General features: G+C 40.2%; 1 protein-coding gene across 3 annotated transcripts in view; it reads right to left on the reverse strand.

Moving 5' to 3' along the window:
- Window positions 1-9178: 9178 nt before the first annotated feature.
- The window catches only part of cpsf2 (cleavage and polyadenylation specific factor 2), a 63114-nt gene continuing 48410 nt past the window's right edge, over window positions 9179-23882 (reverse strand). For all 3 annotated transcript variants that reach the window (XM_035422106.1, XM_035422105.1, XM_035422107.1), the window contains exons 13-15: window positions 14886-15197; window positions 13370-13504; window positions 9179-9538 (exon numbers count right to left, since the gene is read on the reverse strand). In XM_035422106.1, coding sequence (XP_035277997.1) covers window positions 9446-9538; window positions 13370-13504; window positions 14886-15197 — 540 coding nt within the window. In that variant the 3' untranslated portion in view covers window positions 9179-9445. The remainder of the gene's footprint in view (window positions 9539-13369; window positions 13505-14885; window positions 15198-23882) is intronic.

Raw genomic sequence — 23882 nt, forward strand, 5'->3', positions numbered from 1 at the left:
TAATAGACATCTGATTGTTCAAGATCCCCCCCCAGTACTACTGTAGGTAGTCCAGGTCTCTGCACCATATAAAAATGTTCACAAGATAACTGACCAGCAGCTTAGTCTTTGCAAGCAGGTCAGAGTTTTCAAAGACTCTTCTACGGAGCTTTGCAAAAGCCCCACTGGCACAGCAGATGCGATGTCTGCCCTTGAGGGCAGGTGACTTCCAAGGTAGGGGAACTGGTCCACATTTTCAAGGCTTACATTGTCAATTGTTATTGTTGGCAGGGGTGCGGAGGTGTCCGGTGGGGGTTGATGGAGAACCTTGGTCTTTTTTATGTTCATGGCCAAACCAAGGAGTGTTTACACCCTGGCAAAAGCATCAAGTATGCACTGAAGATCTTTTTCTGTGTGGGTGACGATAGAGTTATCATCTGCATATTGCAGCTCCATGATGGATGTGTGAAAGATCTTGGATTTGGCCTTAAAACGGTTTAAGTTGAACAGCTTGCCATCTGTTCTATAGATGATCTGGACACCGGGGGGTAAACTGTGACCGATTAAGTGAAGAAATGAAGACTGTGAAAAGTAGGGTTGGGTACCGAAAACCGGTACCTTAATGGCACCGGTTCCTATATGGCCAGCACCGACTGGACTGAATCACTACGCAAATTTCGGTGTCACTTTTTAGTCCCTCCAGGAAATCGCGATGCAAATTCAACCAATGAGATAAAGTTTTTAAAATGATACCATGTCATTCTACAGTCAATATCTGGTGCTAAATATTGAATAAATATACAACCTTACCATTGGTTTTATGCATAGAGATGTCCCTCTTGAGACTGAGTGGTCATATATTGTCTTGGACAATCTGTGAAATAAATGCGCATTTGTGATGCCTGGGTACCTTCCAAAATAGCTGTGCGTAATACCCAACGTGTTGTTTACGGCGGTGTTGCCCTTTTTAATACAGTCTGGCTTGATTGAAAATTCACTTATTCAGTAGGTGAGATTATAAGCGTTCTAACAATGTATAACATGTCTGATTTTGCTTTTGGAATAGCGTTTTATAGGTCAGCGTAACTGAAAAGTTTCTTATCGCATTCACTTACGCATTCACTTGTGGTAGCAGTAAAAGACGCTGCACCTAACAAAACGTTGTCAGCGATTTTTCGCAATTTCTTGGAAAATACTATTATTATTGAGGACTTCTGGGCATAGCTAAGCCATATGTTTGCTATCAACTGTCATTGATTTACTGTCTCTGTCTCTATCTACAGAACACAGATAACATTTCATCACTGCTATGTAAGTATTACCGCTCAAAATATTTTGGTTATATACGTTATTTTTGAAATTGAGTGTCTTTAAATAGAGTCCCCTCCAAAAGCATTGGAACAGCAAGGCCAATTCCTTTGTTTTTGCAATACATTCAATACATTTGGGGTTGAGAAAAAAAGATGAACATGAGAGAAGAGTTCAGAATTTCAGCTTTTATTTCCTGGTATTTACACCTAGATGTGTTAAAGTACTTAGAACATAGCACCTTTGGTATCAGACCACCCAATTTTTAGGTGAGCAAAAGTATTGGAACAGAGAGTATTTAAGCAAATGAAAGTAAATAACACTTAATATTTGGTAGCATATCCCTTGCTTGCAATAACTGCATCAAGCTTGCGACCCATTGACATCACCAAATTGTTGCATTCTTCTTTTGTGATGCTTTTCCAGGCTTTTACTGCAGCCTCTTTCAGTTGATGTTTGTTTTGGGGAGTTCTTCCTTTCAATCTCCTCTTCAGGAGGTGAAATGCATGCTCAATTGGGTTAAGGTCTGGTGATTGACTTGGCCAGTCTAAAACCTTCCACTTTTTCTCACTAATGAAGTCCTTTGTTGTATTGGCAGTGTGTTTTGGGTCATTGTCTTGCTGCATGATGAAGCTCCTCCCAATTAGTTTGGACGCATTTCTCTGTAAGTTGGCAGACAGAATATTTTTGTAGACTTCTGAATTCATCCTGCTGCTACCATCATGAGTTACATCAATAAAGATTAGTGAGCCCACTCCAAAAGCAGCCATGCAAGCCCAAGCCATGACACTTCCTCCACCGTGCTTCACAGATGAGCTTATATGTTTTGGATCATGAGCAGATCCCTTCTTTCTCCACACTTTGGCCTTTCCATCACTTTCGTAGAGGTTAATCTTGGTCTCATCAGTCCATAAAACTTTGTTCCAGAACTTTTGTGGCTCATCTCTGTACTTCTTTGCAAATTGTAATCTAGCCTTCCGATTCTTACTACTGATGAGTGGTTTGCATCTTGTGGTATAGCCTCTATATTGCTGCTCTCTATGTCTTCTTCGAACGGTTGATTGAGATACCTTCACCCCTGCCCTGTGGAGATTGTTTGTGATGTCACCGACTGATGTTTTGGGGTTTTTCTTCACAGCTCTCACAATGTTTCTGTCATCAACTGCTGTTGTTTTCCTTGGTCGACCTGTTCGATGTCTATTGCTCAGTACGCCAGTGGTTTCTTTCTTTTTCAGGACATTCCAAGTTGTTGTACAAGCTATCCCCAATGCTTGTGCAATGGCTCTGATCAATTTCCCCTCTTTTCTAAGCTTCAAAATTGCTTGCTTTTCTCCCAAAGACAGTTCTCTGGTCTTCATGTTAGTTTATCTTTTATAACACAAATGCAGTCTTCAGAGGCAAAACCCAAGGCTAAAACCAAGGGTAGACATTCAGAACTATTTATTGTTTAACCAGTCAATCTAACAGGACACATCTGGGCAACAAGAAACACCTGTCAGTCACATGTTCCAATAATTTTGCTCACCTAACAATTGGGTTGTCTGATACAAAAGGTGATATGTTCTAAGTTGTTTAATAAATCTAGATAAAAATACCAGGAAATAAAAGCTGAAATTCGGATCTGTCATCTCATGTACATCTTTTGACCTCAAACTCAATTGTCTTCAGTGTATAGCAAAAACAAAGGAATTGAACTTTCTGTTCCAATACTTTTGGAGGGGACTGTAGGTTAGTGGTATTATATAATGTGAATATTTCACACGGTAAATGTAAGCGTTAGTTAGTAGTGTAATAGTTATAACTGTATAATTGTGACCCATACAAAAGTGATGGGGAGAGTGTTGGAACAAAATGTGGTGGACAGTTGAAAATTGTTTTCATATCGTCCCATCCCCATACAAGAAAACATACGAGAGTACAGAGTATAGAAATACATACAAGAGATAATTATCACACATTTAGGTACTGTGCAGCATTGTGACAACAGTTTGCATTATGTTTAAATCTGATATCAATGTTTCATCTTAAACCTTCATAAGGGCCCATTTATATGCTTTACAATGGACAAAAAGCATTATATTCCTTTTTGGAGAGATTTTGGATTTGTTTCTGGACCCCTAGCTATTTTAGACCAGAAAGCTTGTAATTACCACTTGAAAATGATGCACAGTGAGTTTCTTGAGTAAAAACTGTTGATTTGTAGTGAAATATGTGAATTTGTTGTGATTTACAGCAATGCATAATTTAGACATTTTGGGTAGATTTGGAGACGCTGGGCACACTGCTTAGTTTTTGCTTCATAGATCTTTAATAGTTCTACATATCCACCCTCAGATCTTATGAATTTGTGGTCAAGAAGTTTTTGATCCAGGACATGTATACTTTAACGTGCTGTATATATGCAATCTCCCAGTATTTCATTGCAAACTAAACAAGACCAGGTCGAAACCTAGTATATGGCTGGAACACAGGTCATCCGGCCGACCAATGGTGTAACTTCATCACTCAGTCACAGACATTCGCGTTTGTAGGGCAGGCCCGCTGTTGCGGTCCAGCCAAAAAGGCATCAGGACGGAGTGTAGCACAGTGGGTAAGGAACTGGGCTTGTAACCGAAAGGTCGCAGGTTCGATTCCCGGGTAAGGACACTGCCGTTGTACCCTTGAGCAAGGTACTTAACCTGCATTGCTTCAGTACATATCCAGCTGTATAAATGGATACAATGTAAAAATGCTATGTAAAAGTTGTGTAAGTCGCTCTGGATAAGAGCGTCTGCTAAATGCCTGTAATGTAATGTAATGTAATGCATCAGACACATATTCCAACCCATTGCTGAGCTTAGCAGAGAATGCACATTTCAGAGCGCCTCAGAGACCGATAGAATAATAATACATATTTCAAATAATAAATATGACATTGAGAAAAAAACTAAATATCAACTCGCCATCCCTGCAACCTGTGTGCTGCGCGCAGAGCACCGTATTATTTATTTAGACAATGGCAGACTACAGCATAAATTGCGTCTTTTGTTTATATTCAATATTAGTAATTTCAGCGAGAAACTGCAGCTGCAGACACAAGAAAGTTTGGTATATTATGGTAGCAACGTAACGAAGCGGACTACATATATATATATATATATACCGTCATTGTTTTATTATACCAGCGTGTTTTTGCACGTTTGCAGAGAAACTCAAATACTATCAATAAAAATGGTTTAGCTATAAACTTAGAGTAGCATGCACTCTGGCACTGTCTTCCATTGCTTCCCCGACCCTCCCCTAAAACCTAATATATGGAGGTGATAATTAGCTCTTGAGCTAACTCTGGCACTGTACCATTTGACGCAACTGTGAAAATGCTGATTACTGTGTGTTGTCCCTTTTAAATAAATAAATGGCTGGACTACCGGTCGACGTCACAGACATGCGCGGTCTCTCTCTCTCTCTCTCTCACTGTTGCGGTCCAGCCAAAAAGAACAAATTCTTTTTAGATTTTTTGCCTAGACAATTGAATTTGGCACTATTTCTTCCAAAATTATGAATATAAAGTAATCTAAGCTAGTATTGTAAATGGTACAAATGTTTTGTTTCATTTAAGCAATTGTTGAAGTCTCTGTGGTGTTCACATCTGGAGTTATAAAACTTTAAATAGGGTACCCCCTAAATGGGCAAGGATTGGCCAGATTTAGCATGTGCGTGAAGTGCTTAAAGTAGTTGTTTGCTCTTCATTTTAAAGAAGGTATCAGTTCAGGCACCATTTAGGAATCGGTTTTGGCACTGGTATCGGAAAAATCCAAACGATATCCAACTCTAGTGAAAAGGGTGGGGGAATGATGCATCCTTGTTTTATGGCAGTTTCCACCTCACTGCCATTCCAGAGGACTGTTGCTGCAGCATTGTTGTTCTGCATCTTTGAGATGGCATCCTGAACCTCTAACTAGCTCGGTGGGTCACCTATGCCTTCCTTCACAGGACACTGTGGAATTCTGTCAAGGACCTCCTCATCAACCGTTGTTCTCTGGTTTAACAGTTCCTCAAAATATTCTTTCCAGCAGGCGTTGATCTCATCATCCATTTTCAGGATCTTTTGTCTGTCCTTAGACCAGAGGGGGTTAGATCCGCGGTAGCTGGGTGCATATACAGCTTTACTGGCATTGAAGAAACCCCTTGTGTCACCTGCTTCTGCAAGATTTTGAATTTCATAGGCTTTCTCTGTCCACCATTTGTTTTTAAGCTCCCTTACCCGGCATTGGACAAAGGCCTTGGCTCTGGAGTGAGCTTCCCTCTTGGTTTGGCAAGTGATGTCCTTCTGCCAGGCACAAAAGGCCTGCCGTTTTTTGGAAATAAAATGTTCAATTTCCTCATCATTGTCATCGAACCAGTCCTGGTTTCTCTTTGTGTTTAAACCAGGGACATCTCGGCCAGTGTTCAGGATGGTGGTCTTCAGTGAACTCCATTGTGTCTCTACATCATCAGGGTACTTTGGTGGCAGGCTGTCACATAGTGCAGCTTGGAGGAGCTCCCGTGTCTCAGGCATTTCCAGGTTCCTGATGTTTAGGCTGGGGTGGCATTGCTTTTTCTTCCCTCTTCTGTTGGGCATTAGTCTAATGGCCATAGCTGAGCGGATGAGACGATGGTCTGTCCAGCATCCATCTGTACTGGTCATTGCCCTCGTTAGATGTACATCACGCCTGTCTCTGGCTCGGACAACGACATAATCAGATGCCAATGTTTGGAGTGAGAATGTTTTGAATTTGTTTTTCTTTATGAAGAGGGTGTTGGTGATAATAAGATTGTGTTCTGCACACTTGGTCAGGAGGAGAACCCCATTGGGGATGATGTTTCCTACACCCTCTTTCCCAATAGTACCACTCCACGTTCTGTAATCCCGACCAACTCTGACATTGAAGTCCCCCAGAAAGATGATTTTGTCTTCTTTTGGGGTGCCTGACAGGATGTTGTCTAGACTGGCATAGAAAGCTTCCTTGACGTCCAGAGTGGGAGCATATGCACTCACAACAGTGGCCATCTGGTTGCTGTCCAGCTTTAGCTGAACTGCCATGAGGCATTCGCTGATGCTCTGGGGCAATTCAGTAAGCTGACTGACCGGGTTGTTTCTGATGGCGAAGCCAACTCCATGTATCCTGGGTTCACCAGCAGGCTTTCCTTTCCAGAAGGTGTATCCTCCCTTTTCCTCCCTCAGTTGTCCTTCTCCTGCCAGTCTGGTCTCAGATATGGCTGCAATGTCGATGTTAGACCTCCATAATTCCCTTGCTACAAAGGCTGTTTGTCTCTCTGGCTGTTCGCAGGAGTCACTGTCTAGAAGAGTACGCACATTCCAGGCTCCGAAATTCATTTCTGTGTTTTCGACCGCATAGAGGAGATCCCACTGGATGTGGTAATCCAGCCAGGAAGTTGGTGAGGCAGACGATTTTTTAGGGCACCTTTTCTAGTTCCCTCCCCTAGTGGGGTGAGCAGTGTGGACCCTAAAAAGGGCTGCTCAGTCATGGGTGATGGTACCGAAGAATTCTCCTGCCTCAATCCGAGAATCCAGCAACTCAAACTTCACCTACCACCTGTGTGCCAGTTTGTGACTAGGAGCTTCCAGTCTTCTCGGTCCTGCTCCCGTCGCCCCTTGCTGATCACCACAGGGCTTGGGATTGGGGTGTGCAGTCTGAGTTATCCCCTACAGGTGAACGCCTGTGCGTGACTTCTTTTAACGTGAAGAGACTGGTGTACGAACAGCCACTATACGATCCTTGACAGAGACAGACCTGCAACCAACTCCATGACAGTTGTAGGTCCCCCCCCTGCTGCAACCTTCCTCCACCTTCACAGCCATTGTAGCGATGGACACCATCCTCCGCCTGCTCCGTTGTTGAGGTCTTTCTTGGGTCGCGCTTTGTCTGGTACCTCCCCCTTAACCTTACTACGAAGGGTGACCCTACCAGGAGCTAAACTCCAGACGGCATCTCTCTTGGGATCTTTGGTACTCACAAACTTCTCCTCCACGGCAAGGTGGCGACCCTCCGGAGAAGGCTTATTGGATGGATTAATTATTGAGCAAGCCAGATTGTAGTACAAAGGATGACCACACCGAAAACAACACGTGGTATTACGCACAGCTTTTTTGGAAGGTACCCAGATGTCACAAATGAGTGTATATTTCACAAAGGGATTGTCCAAGACAATATTTTGATCACTCAGTTTCGAAAGGGACATTTCTACACGTAAAACCAATGGTAAGGTTGCATATTTATTCCATATTTATTCGCAGATATTGACAGTAGAATGACATTATATATATATATATTTTTTTTTAATATATAACTCTTGTTCATTTCAGTGTTCAGTGAGCAGCGTTTTTCACAGCTGTACTGGCATACCTTCGGCTATTGTTGGCTTTTTTTTGTTGCTACAACGGAATACAAATTTTTAGTGGTAAAAGAATGTTATGTATGCCCAGATAGACACTATTGTCCAGTGTGTCATGCGTCAGGGGTGTAGTTACAGATGAGACTGCAGGGCGGGGGTGCTTGGTAAATAGACGACCAGCACAACAATGGTTGTGCTCTGAAACTCCATATTCGGCATAGTTGTCCTGAATCATCTCCTAATGAAGCTAGAACACAGAGTTTGTGTTTTCAACTCATAATTTGGTTGCAGGAGCGCAGAATGTCTGATTTGAGCAATCTCAGGACACCGGCGTGTTTACGTTGACAAGTTAAGTTTCACTTTTTTAGACAAGAAACACTCATCAAAGGCATGCTATGCATAATTTTTAACTTAGAAACATTATAACATAGCCATGCTAAGGCATGTCTATGATCTACTGGCAATTTCAGTCTTCACGCATTTTCACCAAATTCGTGCACCTTTACCTGTATTTGTTACTATAAAACGTGTTAGGAACATTTTTGTGCATGGTATGGGGAGGGTGGGTGTAGCTACAGAGCATGTTGTTTGGGATCAGATTTCAATGGAGTTTGTGTTATTATAGCTAGCTAGCCACTGTAATGGCCCAGATACAGCGAACCAAAAAGACAGGGCTCCATCAAGAAATAGTTACTGTAACCTAGGAAATGCTTTTTCTTGGTGCCGTCAGAAAAGGTTTGCCAAGGGGATGAAATGGACACGAAGACATGGAGCTGGCTTGTCTTCTGTTGGACCTGGAAGTAACATTTACTCTAGCTATGCAGCTAGGGTTGCCAGCCATTTGGTTTTTGACCAGAATGCCCAGTTTTCAAATAATTTTTATGTGCCCGGTTTGTGGTTCTGACCGCACAATGTAGTCTAATGTCCTGTCCCAGTAATTGATGGGAGAAATTTACCAGTAGTTTCTAATGAATTTGCGTCTCTGTGGCTTGGTCGGGTACTCAGGTGTGAGTGGACGGGGGGTTGAAGACGGAGGAGGAGACTTCTTTGATTGTAAATACAGGATGAAAAGTCCAGCATCGTATGCCTTTAACAGCTCAACCATGAATTTCAAAGTAGTTATGTGCTTCAAAAAAGTAAGTTGCAAACAAGTTTCTATATTGAACTTATAACTGTCACACAATACAAGGCAGACACATACAATAAAAATATGCATGAATTGACTGTATGTATGTAATAGTCTCTCAGTTTGACTTCCCCCTTTCATTACAGGTGGGTGTCCACCCCACCCTCAAAAAAAGGATTCATTGAATTTCTTGGTCTCAAGATTATGAATGACTCTGGTTTTGGAGTTTAATGAAATCAACTTTGAGACAGGAAACCAAGTTTGTCACGATATGGTTGCAATTTCATTTGATGTGTGAGCACAACCAAAAGCTAACTGTTCTCTGTCCATCTCTCACCATGGCATTTTCTTGTAAGACCCCTCTTGTAGAAACACACTGCTCATAAATGCTTCATTCCAAATGTATATTTTATTTTTAAAAAGGGCATAACCATCATGTGTGGGATACTATTTGCTGAAGTTTCTAGAGTTCAGAGTTTTACCCTGAGGGGAAAATTCTATTTCAACAGGGGTCTTGGTGGGGATGGCATCTGCTGCAAGATAGTACAAACTATAGCAAAAACCAAAAACAAATCTGTAATAAGATGGGGGCAGACATCCCAATGGGGACAAAACCCTGTGAAAGCCTATCACAGAGCTGCTGTAACCTGCCTGCTCCTAAACCACAGCATATTGCTGATAGAGCAGGTCACGGATCTTGTAGTAGTCATCACACAGACAGCCTTCTAAGCCAATTCGCCCAGCTTCTGTCTGAAAAACAAAAGGGCAAAATATTTTGAATAAAAATAAATTACATTCATAAGCATTATGAGACCACTTTCAATAGCTCAAAAGAGAAATTAAACAATGGTGGTAATTTGATATATATATATATATATATACACATTTATTTTTTAAAATTTAGGTTACACTCACTTCACATGTATTTGCAAGGCTGTAATATGGAAAGATCAGGTACCCAAGTGTCACATGCAAAGAGTATTGCCCTACCCATAACTGCCATCAGCAGTCACCATCAATAGACGATTAAATAGTTAACTACACAATTACTGTATACTGTACAACTAGGCAATGTAATTTCAAGCATCACATTCGAAAAGCAATATCCCAACTGAGATATGTAACGTGATGTTGATTATAAAAATTGATTCAAAGCTGAATTTAATCAAGTTATGAATGTTGAATGTTAATCAAGCTCATGAAGTTTAAATATCTCCATGCTAGATAATCTCTAACTGAAACCTGTTGACTACACAATTTTAGCTATTTGAATTTACTGTAACTTTCATTCACCATCAAGATTTTACGTAGATGTTCTCTCTAAATCTGACGTAGCATGCTGTGCCAAATTGTTTACTGCAATATCAGAGAGTGATACCAAACACTTTAAACAAACCAGTGCAACACATGTGATAGCTTTTACTTAATATCTTTGATGGCTCAAGCATCTTAAAAGGTGATACAATGATGTAGCCTCTTAATATTTCTCTCATAGTGCACCAGATGCATTTAACTGTTAAATATTCTCCAGGGTGCAGGAATTACAAACCTGTCCTATGTTTTAGATGCTAGGCACTACTCTTTTAAGTGTAATTGTACTACAGTTGTGGCCAAAAGTTTACATACACGAAGGCTAAAGGCATTCAAACTCAGTTTTTCACAACTCCGACATTTCATGTTACCATACATTTCTTTTGGCAAGTCAATTAGGGCATCTACTTTGTTCACATCAGAGGTCATTTTAAAACAATCGATTAGAGATGGATTTATTTCAGCTTTAAGTCACTATATCAGAATTCCAGTGGGAATTCAAAAGTTTACATACACCAAGTTGACTGTCTCTTTAAACAGTCTGGAAGATTCCAGGAATTGATCTATTTGACTTTTTAGAAGCTTCTGATCGGCCAATTGTCATAATTAGTAGTTAATTGGGAGTTAATTGGCACCTGTGGCTGTATTTAAGGGCCTACCTTTAGAGCCACTGCCTTTTTGCCCTTGATACCATGGGAAAATCCAAGCAACTCAGCCAAGACCTCCTTAGGAGCAATTTCCAAACAACTGAAGGTACTACGAGCATCTGTACAAACAATTGTATGCTAAAAATCTTGGGACCACTCTGACACTGCATCATTCAGGAAGGAGGCACAAATGAACTCCCAGGGCTGAACGGACTTTGATCCAAAAGGTTCAACTGAACCCCAAGACAAAAACAAAGGAACTGGTGAAGAAGGAGGCATCAGGTACCAAAATATCTACATCCATCATTAAGAGAATCTTTCATCGCCATGGCCTGAAAGGCTGTCACGCAAGGAAGAAGCCCTAACTCCAAGACCGGCATAAAAAAGCCAGAATGAAGTTTGCAGGTGATCACCAGGACGAAGACCTAGCCTTTGGGAGGAGTGTCTTCTAGTCAGATGAAACAAAAATGTAACTGTTTGGCCATATGTTTGGTTATTGTAAATTAAATTTGAAATAAATCTTTCTCTTAGCTATTAATTTGAAATGACCTCTTATGGAAATAAAGTGGATACCGTAACTGACTTAAAGGAAATGTATGGTAACATGAAATGTGTGGGGTTTTGAAAAATTGAGTTTGAATGTCTTTAGCCTAGTTGTATGCAAACTTTTGGCCTCAACTGTAGCTAGTGAATTAACACCATTAAAATTTCTAAATGTCTGAAGTTTTACATTATATGCTAGTCACTGCTACATTAATATTTTAAAAGCTAGCTAGTCAATTTACATAACCTTTTTTAAACTGTTTTTTGTAAAAAAATTTTTGGAAAAATTGCTCTCACTTTCAAAATATTTATTTCATTATTTCCCTAGCTGAATTATATTTTACATACTAATCAATTGTAGTATTTGAAATAGTGAAAACTGAAGTCACTGAAATAAAACTTTTTTTTCAACAAAGTTATTTGCATTCTACATTTTCTTTCAATTACAAATACATACATTTATGCAACGCATTGGCTAAATACTTGATTCTGATTGGTCCCAGGGTGTGCATTAATTTTCAATAAAGGGACACCTTGGCCTTTTAACAGTTCTAAAATCAATGCGCTACAAAATCCAACATTCAGAAGCAGTTTAACAGCAACATTATTCTTTGATTTTGAATTATTGTTACATCCCCTCCCCTTTTCAATGTCCAATTTCACAAATGATGGCAACGTTGAATCACGGGTGTAGTTAGCCTACTGTAGCTAGCTTAAGTTAGAGTTGCCAACTATTCCGCAAAATATGGAATCGTCCCTTATTTGGACAGTAAAATAGTAATTCCATATTTAACTCATGGCTACAGGGACGCATTATCTTTCCATATCTTTGTGAACAACTGTGTTTATAGTAACCGCTGTTTTGAATATAATTCAATTGTTAGCTAGCCGGGATAACAAGCATGCCGTGAGACCATTGACCGAAAACCCAGCTGATTTGTAATACTGGCGAGGTGACAAGTGACAACAAACTTTTCATGAAGCTAGCTGGCATTCTAACCCAGTTTCAGAGGGTCTTAGAAAGACACTGTCTACACTGCGTGACCACAACATTTTAAAAAGCAAGACAGCTAGGGAGATGAATGTGATTGAATTATGGTTTCAAGCTATTTTCTTAAATAATGTAATGGCAAAATGACCAAAATTGGTGCTAACTGTACAGTATGAAACAAAAAGGAACTATTTTTTCCAGATAGAATGATTGTTTTCATAGAACTAACGACCAGAGGTTTTTGCTTAACAACAGTGCAATTAGAACTACCAACCAGAGTTTTGCATAACAATGGTCCAAATAGAACAAGTTTTGCTTGACAATGATAAAACAATAAGCCCAAAGATCCAAAGAGGAAGAATATTTCAATTTCAGCTGATTAAGTCAATAAAAATCAATAAATATAAAAGTAACTAATATATAGGATTGTCGGTAACCCGTTTTACAAATGGAATAAACCACTCCCGGCTGTTCCTTTATTGGAAAATAATGTACTTCAGGGTGGTGATGGGGCAAAACAGTTTCGGTCGTACATTATTTTCCAATAATGAGACAGCCTGTTGTGGTTTATTCCTTACATATACCTCAAATTACAGGAAAGGAAATTCACCTTTTATCCCTAAATATGATGCAAATGCTAGAGCTTCCAGGAGGCTCTGCTCCCCTTGTCCCCCCACCATAGCCTGCCCTGGACCCTGATGGGGCACCAGTGGCCCCCAGAACCTTGGCCTTGTCATGACAGGCAGTTACAAATTCCTGCTTGTATGCACTAAATAGTTTTTTTTTTTTTTTTTTTTTTTTTTTAAAACATCTTTTCCAACCTTTATCTCTGATTAAACCACTTTAGCAAATATTGGAATTTAGTTTTTGAAGTTTTTTTGTTTATTAAATTAGGAGATTTCATGTAACAAATGCGAAATATGTATAGTGCCGGTATTTTAGTCAAATATAAGTACTGCATACCTGTAGGTACCAAATCTGATTTCAATTTTCTGTGAGATTTTCAAAACAAAAGGCAGAGAAACTGATTTAATATGGGATTATCCATAATTATTTATGCTACAGATATTCCACTAGCCTGAAACTCACTCTGCGAACTGCAACCAGGTTGTTACAGACCAGCACTCCTCCGACAAACTCAGCCTGTATGCCTTCCCTCAGCAAAACCTGCTTAAAGTCCGACAGGCGAGGCTCATTGATAAAAACAGACTGATGACCTGGGATCTGTGAGGTGGAAAAAAAACACAAACAATAATACGTTCACAACATAGCAAAACTTGCCTGTTACCCCAAATCTTACGACCATTTCTACCAAAAACCCTGAAACCCTGACTCCTGTTACCCTAAACCCCACTCCCCTCTCTCTGGTTAATCAACACCCTGTTCCTCTCTTGTTACTGTAAATCCCACTCCCCTCTTACTTGTTACTCTAAACCCTGATGCCCTCTCTGGTTAGCTAACACCCTGCTCCCCTCTCTTCTGTTACCGAAACACTGCACATCCCCTTTCTCTCATCACCCTAAACCCTGCTCCCCTCTCTCGTTACCAAACACCCTGGTTCCACTCTTTTGTTACCCTACACCCAGCCCCCCCTCCTCCTGTTACCCTGAACCCAGCTCCTTCCTCTCTTGTTATCCTAATTCCCACTGCCTTCTTTCCGCTTACTAACATTCCCAATAATCTCTAGTTACCCAACACCCTGCCCCCCTCTCTGCCATTACCCTAAATCCCACTCCCCTCCCTCCTGTTACCTTAAACTGTGCTCCTCTCTCCCGTTACCCTACATCTTGCACCCCTCTTTCCTTACTCTAAACCTTGCAATCCCTCTCTCCTGTAACCCAAAATCACACTCCCCTCTCTTCTGTTACCCTAAATCCCACTCCACTCTCACCTGTCACCCTAAACCCCCCCACCCCCGCTCCTGTTACCCTAAACCCAGCTCCTCTCTCCCGTTACACTAAATGCCACTTGGCTCTGACCCATTTCCCTACACCCTGCTCACCTCTCCTGTTACCCTAAACCCCATGCCACTTTCTCATGTTACCCTAAAGCCTACTCTGCTCTCACCTGTTTCCTTACACCCTGCTCCCCTCTCTTCCATTACCCTGGACCCTGATCTCGTTTCCCTAAACCCTGCTCCCTTCTGTCCTGTTACCCAAAATAACACTCCCCTCTCGTTACCCTACACCCTGATCCCCTCTCTCCTGTTACCCTACACCCTGCTCCCCTCCCTTCTGTTACCCTAAACCTGGCTCCCCTCTCTCCTGTTACCCTACACCCTGCTCCCCTCTCTCCAGTTACCATGAACCCCGCCCGCTTCCCTCGCTCCTGTTACCGTACATCTTATCTCACCATCTCCTGTCACCCTAAACCTTAATCCCCAGTCTCCTGTTACATTAAACCCTTATTCCCTCTCCCTTTACCCTAAACTCTTATCCATTCTCTCCTGTTACCCTCTCTCCTATTTCCCTAAACCTTGTTCCTCTCATATTACCCTATATTCCTCTCCCTTTACTCTTGTTATTTTAAATGCTTATCCTATCTCCCAGATTGTCCTATATCCTTTCTTGTTTTTTCTGTATAACCAACCATTTTCTGTTCACACCTCTTGTGATGTTAGTGGCTCAAGGGTGGGTATGACATCACTCTCCTCAGACACTTCCTTATCATCCTCTCCAAACAGGCTCTTCATGGCACGCTGCTGGGCCACGGCACTGTGGTCTGCTGTCAGACTGGAAGTCACCTCCATGGGCAGCTCGCCCTCCTCTGCCTCCTCATTCATCTCACCCTCCTCCACCACCACACCGGTGTCCACCTTTATCACGCGCATATCCAGCACCCCGTCAATCCAGGCAAGCTCTGTGTCCTTAGCCTTGTAGAATTGCAGTGAACTCACAAGAGAGTCCTTCAGTCGTACCTGCAAGACCAACACATGCCTTCAGATACATACACACACGGATAACAATGATTATTGGACTTCAATCATTATCAATTAAAATTACAGCAAATTGCTCTCTTATTTTGCAGCAAAATCACAGGTGCCAAAATTGAGCACAGGCTACTACAGGCTTCATTCTAGGCTTCAAGAGATTTTCAAAGAAACATACATGAATGGCAACTGAAAATCAGGCATGGCAAGCAGCAAGAATGCACAAAAATGATCATACGTTTTTAAAAAAATCCTTAACCCCTTAACTTCTTAGCGCACAACCCCTAATGGTGGGCACGCCCGCGTGCCTAAATTACTAAACTCAAACATTCGGTGCTACTGCAACCAAAGTGTGAGATGAAAACAGTTGTTTCAGTTTCATTAGTAGACGATACATGACAACTATGCCGAAAACGGAGTTTCGCAGCCCCACCATTGTCGCTCCCGTCGTTCATTTAACACACACCCCCTCCCTGCAGTCTCATCTAAAAAACACCCCCCACCCTTGACATAATGGACAATATTGTCTATCTTGGCATTCATAAAAAAATTCTTTCACCACTAAAAAATCGTATTCCGTCATAGCAACAAGATAAACCTGACAATAGCCCTAAGATATGCCTATACAGCAGTGAAAACGCTGCTCACTGAATAACGAAATAAACGAGAAAAAGTTTTTAAAAATGATACCATGTCATTCTACAGTCAATATCTGGGACTAAATATTGAATAAATATAAAACCTTACTGTTGGTTTTACGTGTAGAGATGTCCCTTTTGAGACTGCGTGGTCATATATTGTCTTGGACAATCCGTTTGGGAAATATAGGCGCATCTGTGACGCCTGGGTATCTTCCAAAATAGCTGTGCGTAACACCACACCTGTTGTTTACGGCGTCGTGGCCATTTTTAGTACAGTCTGACTTGATTGACAATTCATTTATTCAGTAGGCGAGAGTATAAGCTTTCTAACGATGTATAACATGTCTAATTCTGCTTTTGGAATAGCGTTTTATAGGTCAGCGTAACAGAAAATATTCTTAGCATCGCATTCACTTACGCATGCACTCTGTTAGCAGACAAATACGATGCACCTAACGAAACGTGTTGAAGGATATTTCATAATTTCTTGGAAAATACTATTATTATTGAGGATTTCTGAACATAGCTAAGCCATATGTTTGCTGATAGACCTAGCTGACATCGTTTTCTGGAGCAAAACAGAAGCGAATAGAACAATATCATTGATACTGTCTCTGTCTCCATCTACTGAACATAGAGGAGATTTCATCATTGCTATGTAAGTATTACCGCTCAAAATATTTCGGTTATATACGTTATTTAATGGGTTAGTGGTGTTATATAATGTAAATATTTCACACTGTAATGTAAGCGTTAGATGGAAGTATAATAGTTTTTGTGAAACATGCAACAGTGATGACATCAGAGCTGGAACATTGCCAAAACGTGGTGGACGGGTGAAAATTGTTTTCGTGTTGTCTCATCCCCATACAAGAAAACATACGAGAGTACAGAGTATACAAATACACACGAGTTAATTATTACACATTTAGGTACTGTACCGCATTTTGTGACAATATTTTTGCATTATTTTTTTAATCTGATAGCAATGTTTCATCTTAAACCCTCATAAGGGGCTCCTTTATATGCTTTATAATGGACAAAAAGCATTTTATTCAATTTTGGAGAGATTTTGGATATGTTTCTGGACACCTAGCTATTTTAGACCACTGTACTGACTGAAAGCTTGTAATTCCCATTTGAAAATTATGCAAAAAACAGTCAAAACAGTTGATTTGTAGTGAAATACGTGGATGTGTTATAATTTACAGCAATGCATAATTTAGACATTTTGGATAGATTTGGAGATGCTGGGTACACTGCTTAGTTTTTGCTTCATACATCTGTAGTAGTTCTACATATCCACCCTTAGATTTTATGAATTTGTGGTCAAGAAGTTTTTGACCTAGCACATGTATAGTTTAACCTCCTACATATATGCAATCTCTCAGTATTTCATTGCAAACTTAAAAAGTGCAAATTTATTTTGGATTTTTTGTCAAAACAATTGCATTTGTGGCACTTTATTTCTTCCAAAATTATGAATATAAACTAATCTGTTAGTATTGTAAATTGTACAAATGTCTTGCTTCATTTAAGCCATTTTTCAAGTCTCTGTGGTGTTCACGTCTGGAGTTATAAAGCTTTAAATAGGGGACCCCCTAAATTGGCAAGGATTGGCAAAATTTGGCTTGTGCCTTAAGAGGTTAAACCCCACTTAAAATCCAGGTTTTTTTGTAAGAATCCCCTGTCTTAAATAAACCCCATTATCTCAAAATTATGTACAATACAGACATGGTTTAAAGCTTGAAATAAAGACAACATTTGTCCCAAAGTGACCAAATCCCCTGATCCTATGGTAGTCCCCCTCTGTAAACATACAGGACACATTTATTCTGAAAAACAAAGAAATCAAAAAATCATTTATTTTCTTTATTCTGAAGCAATTATATGTACTTCTGATATGGGAAACCAGACCTTTTTCAAATCGTACCCCAGAATGTAAACACCAGGGAAAAGTTTGGAGTGGACTGAACAAAGCAGTAAAATTTAACATGCGTTCTCCCAAAGTTGGGCCCAAATCTCCAGAAAACCTCTTCAAATGGCACCAAACCTCTCCAAATTAGAATATTGTGTATATATTTTTCCCCAGCAATATTCCACTTCTTCTAAATTCTAATTTCATTGTGGGTGGTACCCTCTGGAACCCCACCAACAAATATTCTTTATTTAGCCATACTCTGTTTTTTTACTAATCCCTGTATTTCAGTCAAAAGCTGTCCTTTTAAAGAGCTTCTATGTACAAAATGTGTTCATAATAGTTATCACACAAACTAAATTAACTTAAAAACAATCACCACTTGGTTTTACCTTGCTGTGTGCTCAGACCTGTATTCAGCTCCCTGACAGCTTGTCAGGAGTAAACATCCTGATCGCAACAGAGTGAGAGTGCACAAGGAGGAAAATGACAAAAATATAAAATCGAATCTATAAAATCGATTTACAATAATATAGTGCCTTTTAGCACTACTGCAGTGTAAGGCTGTCAAAAGTGCCATGAAATTGAGTTCGAATATTAGCTTTTGCAATTAGTTAGCGTTCGAATATATTCGAATATCATTTGCCTATAATTAACAAAAATGAGCTGCTTATTGTCAGGCGCAATGCACGTGACACTCCCTCTAAACTGGCCTGTGCGTTATTTTCCACAAGCGGACAGTAGAATAGAGGACATTGGTCAACTTTCATACTAGGTTACTACATCTGGGGCCTCATTTATAAAACGTATTTTAGATCAACTGTGTGGCGCATACGTAGAAAATCACGTCAAAGTAGTGATTTATAAAATTTCAACATGACTCAATTTGACCATGGAAACAGCTTTGGCTCTACGCCAGGTCTTCACTTGACGTATGCACGCAAGTTCATTTTATAAATGAGCCCCCTGCAGTTTCTTTCGCCTAATGCGCAAATAAATAAAGCACTTTCTCGTGGATGTAATTTGCCACAACTCAGCATTTATTAATCACAATAATAGGGAAATGATTGTTTATGGGAAATCCCTGTTTATTTCTTAACACAAAAACTATTCAAACGGATAATACCTGTAGCCTAAAACAACACAAATTACTGACTTGGTTTTGTTTGTTTAACTTCTTTCATCATCCAATTTTATCAAAATCGAGACTGGGTTTTTTGCATCAAAGTATGAAGAGTCTATGCTTTACAACAGTGTATGTGTTACAGCAGTGCTAATTTGGGTTTACGAAAAAAATAACCTACCTAGCTAAACAATACAGACATTAAAGATACTTTTACCGTTGTACTATTTGACAATTTGGCTATTTTTTCCGCATTATTTAATTTTATGTTCTTCAGTGCTAGTCGATAGGGTTAACTTTATAGCAGACGCTCAACTAGCTAACTTTGAATGCTGTGTATAAGTGAACTAGCTTGAATTCAGGACAAATACATTTCTACACCAAGTGTACATATGGAAGTTTAATGAAGTTCTTGTCAATGACTATGATGAACAACAAATGAAAACTAGGGTTTGGGTTTTTGTTTGGGACCTTAATTTGCAAGCTATACTGTAATTGTGCTCACAAAAAGAATTTGATCAGCTGTTACTTGTTTGCCTCACTGACCCAGTACGGTGGTATCCAATATTTTGGGTGCCCCTGGTCCAATTACATGGTCTGTTAAAACAATAATTTGGGGGAAAAAAAAGTTAAAGTAGCATGTGCAAAAGACACACAGGCACCCGTCCAACTGATCCAATAATTCTTTAACCCCTTCATGCCCCTAGTGTGCCTAGATAGCCCAATTCAGTCATTCTGTGCTCCTGCAACCAAATAATGTATTCAAAACACAAACTCTGTGTTCCAGCTTTATTAGTAGACGATTCAGAACTACTATGCCAAAGACAGAGTTTCTAAGCACCACCATTGTCACGCTGGTCGTCCATTCACCAAGCACCCCACCCTTTAGTCTCATCTGTAACTACACCCCACACAGAAGATAGGCACTATTGTCCAATGTATCTGGGCATACATGAAAACATTCTTTTACCACTAAAAAATTGTATTCGATCATAGCAACAAGATAAAACCAACAATAGCTGAAGGTATGCCAGTACAGTTGTGAAAAACGCTGCTCACTGAACACTGAAATAAACAAGTCATTTTTCTAAAATTATACCATGTCATTCTACCGTCTGCAACTAAATATAGAATAAATATACAACCTTACCATTGGTTTTACGTATAGAGATGTCCCTTTTGAGACTGAGTGGTCATTCACGGTCTTGGACAATCTGTTTGAGAAATATACGCTCATTTGTGATGCCTGGGTACCTCCCAAAATAGCTGTGCGTAATACCACACGTTGTTTATGGTGTTGTCGTCCTTTGTAGTACAATCTGATTGACAATTACTCTTTCCAACAGGTGACAGAATAAGCCTTCTAACGATGTATGATATGTCTAATTTAACTTTTGGAATAGCGTATTATAGCTTGGCGTAACCAAAAGTTTTGTCTCATTATAGATGCTTTATGCATTCAGTCTAGTAGTAAAAGACACTGCACATGGTAGAAGACGAGAACAGCATTAATTCTCTGTCTCTGTCTATCTTTTGAACACAGATAAGATTTCATCCTTGATATGTACGTATTACTGCTCAAAATATTTTGCTTATACATGCTATTTTTTAAATTGAGTGTCTTTAAATATGTTAGTGGTATTTTATAATGGGGATATTTCACACTGTAACGTAAGCGTTAGTTGGTAGCTCAGTCGTGTTTGTGTTTTATGCACTGGATTTGACAAAGCTGGAACATCGACAAAACGTTTTGGGGGATGGTTGAATATTGTTTTAATGTCATCCAATCCCCATTCAAGGCAACATTACATACTGGAGAATACAGAAAAACATACAAGAGTTAAAGATTACACATTTAGGTATGTAAGGACTGGGCGCCATTTTGGTGCAATGACGTCACGTGATGATCACAAGGTCACAGACACTGATCACATGGACTGGGTACTTCCTGTTGCTGCCTGTAAAAGGTGCCTTTTTTGACAGTCCTCACCCCTTCTGCTCTTTGCTGCCTGACTGAAGAGACGTGCACAAGGCACTCTCTTAGGACACAGGCCTAATGAAAGTTAAGTCCTACCTGTAAAGAAACACACAGAGAGAGGCTCTCTCTCCAGTTATAGCCACAACTGGCGTTTATCAGGGCCGCCAACACGGGGGGAACACAGAGTCAGTTGTCCCGGGCCCTGGGTCAAGGGGGGGCCCAAAAGGGCCCTCTAACCTTTAAATAATCTGCTGGAATAATCTCGTGAAATCTAAATCCATGGACAACGTCAAAGCATTAAAGTTGGAAATGATAGCATGTCTCAGTTTGTTGCTGTATTTCATCTTTTGCGCATGGAGGGGTGGGGGGGGGGGGCTTTTGAGATCATCTTGTCCCGGGCACGAGCAAGACACATGGTGGGCCTGGAGTTTATAACTAAAAGTAAATATTTTAGCTGTACTGCAAGTAGGCTAAGGAAACGGATCCATCAAGGGATCAATTCGTTTACTAAACTTTACCCTTGCTATCGTTCTGCAACATAGTAACGTTAAAGTTAAACGCGTGTAGTCCATGTACTTTCCTCCAACCAAGCAAAGTAACTTCCAGCTCCAGGACGAAAGAGAACCAGAACGAGGACCAACTTTTCTACTGACAGAGGAAAAGATTCACAGCAGGTGCTGAGGTCAGCTCTCTTGGACAAGCCAGCACTACAGAGTCATCTGCACTTCCCAGTAAGACTGACAAACATCCAGGCAGCAACTAGCTTAGGAAACTTCTGTTTGTTTTTTGTTTTTAAGGAATTGTCATGGATTGTATGTAACATTTGTGTTTAGATTATATCGCGTCTCTTAATTAGCTACAGCCGCCTAGCCCGCATAGCTAACGTATATACCCTATTAGTGAGTGGGTTTATATGATGTTTAAAAAAGTCGATTTATTGTATTAGTCTGGCTAAAACTGGACTATTAAAAATCATGTAAACATTGTAGTCCGACTGAAATCGTATGAAGACGAATTTTTCAAAGTCGGACTAACATACCTAGATAACGCGGTTCGGGGTCAATTTACTACGGCATGTATACGCTTCAATCGGACTACAATAGGCCTAGGCGTTCTGCGCATGTTCCGTAATGTACATAGCAGCTTTACGCTCACGGTGGCCAAGCGGAATTGATGACGTTTCAGAAAATATATAACTTTAAAAGATTTAATTCATTCTTCTACTGGGAGTTTTGCCATTTATTGAGGGTGTCACTGAAAATTTTGGTGCCGCTGACTACAATCAAATGTTTTTCACATTTACTGTTTGATTCAGCAAGTAGCCTGCCATTCAAAGTACATTTTTATGGGTTAGTGCTTTCCGATTGTACTTCACATTAACCTTGTACGGCGATCAATAAAGGCTAACAGCACAGTACCACTTAAGTATTGTCACGTCTATCACCACTGTAATGAACTAAAAAACAGTGACAAACAACGTTTTCTGTGAGAAATGCATTGTCGAGCTCATGCGCATACACTGCTGGCGACATTCTAAAGCTCCGTTTTGCCCTCCCTAGTATCATGGCGGAAAAAAAACACATTTCTGGACTGACAAGGAGACCAACTTCATGCTATCGCAACTAAAGGAGTTAAATATCCTAAAATACATGGGTGGAAGAAAACCGCGGAATGACAAACTATTCAAAAAAGTTGCGACAAAATTGGAGGAAGCAGGATTTATAAGAAGCCTTAGGCAGACACACCTCAGTCAATAATTCAATTCTTTCCGAGTCATGTATATTGGGACAACGACAAAAATCCAATTAAATCTCATTTTAGGCCAAATCGAGCTATTAATCTAGCTCGATTTCAACTGTGCATTTAAACGTACTGACTGACATTAGCTTACACTCCGCCGTCCTTTTAACCGAGATCTGAACACGTGATCTCATGCACTACCATACTCATTCAACACATGGTGTTGTATATTTAGAAGTGAAAGGTATGCTGAAATTAGTTAGACGTAGCTAACTTCAGTAGCCTTTATTCACGCCGTTCCCCTGAATTCCAGGCCAGCTTTTAGCAGCACATGCTAAAAGCTGATTCATAAGTTCGCTCCAACAGAGGAGCTTTTGTTCCCTGCCCCACGTGTGCTGGAGAACACAAATGACTAGACACATGCAAAACAGTCTAGTTCCGCTATTATTTCACTTTCTATTTAGCCTTTAATGATTTTAGTTTGATTGTTTGTTGGTTGTTTAATAAATTATATTTTATTAAACCATAGGTTTGATTATTATTCGGATGAATCCTTGAGCCTACCACCTAAAAGAATTTACGCAAGTTATATCATTGGTTATTATTTTAATATTTAGAGGTTCAAGCCTGAAGGGCTGAAACCCTATTGTTTTTGCTTTTGTGCTGGATTATTATTAATCTTCTTCAAAAATGTTTGCGCAAATTCCCGAGAGATGGTAAATGGTAGAGACATGAAATTCTGCCCATTGATTGGAAGTTATGTGCAAATGCTGCCAAAGAAATATGACCCCAATAGGCCTGATGGGGGCGCTATAAAGGTCAAAATTCTGAAGTTTGCAAAGTTATAACCCCTACGCCGTGAGTCCGATTTACATTAAACCTGCTACCGACATCCATCTCTATCCTCACTCTACAAATCTGCCTCAAGAACCATTAATTAACTGACTGAATTACATTTTTCATATTATCGGTATCGGCATATTTTTATCGGCTAGCCAACAAAAAAAAAGTCCCCTTTTGTGATGCGTCAAATCCTGGTTGAGGAATGGAATGCCATCCCACAGCAACGTGTGACCAGGCTGGTGACCAGCATGAGGAGGAGGTGCCAGGCTGTTGTAGCTGCGTATGGTTCTTCCACCTGCTACTAAGGCTAGGCTCCTGACTGTTTGTTCAATGAATAAAGCGTAAAATTACCAATATGACTTGTTTGTTCCTTGTTACTGATGGAGAGTTCAATCATCCAATCCCCCAAACAACTCAAAAACAATAGAGT

The sequence above is a fragment of the Anguilla anguilla genome, chromosome 6 (genome assembly GCF_013347855.1).
Source record: "Anguilla anguilla isolate fAngAng1 chromosome 6, fAngAng1.pri, whole genome shotgun sequence".
Lineage (NCBI taxonomy): Eukaryota > Metazoa > Chordata > Actinopteri > Anguilliformes > Anguillidae > Anguilla > Anguilla anguilla.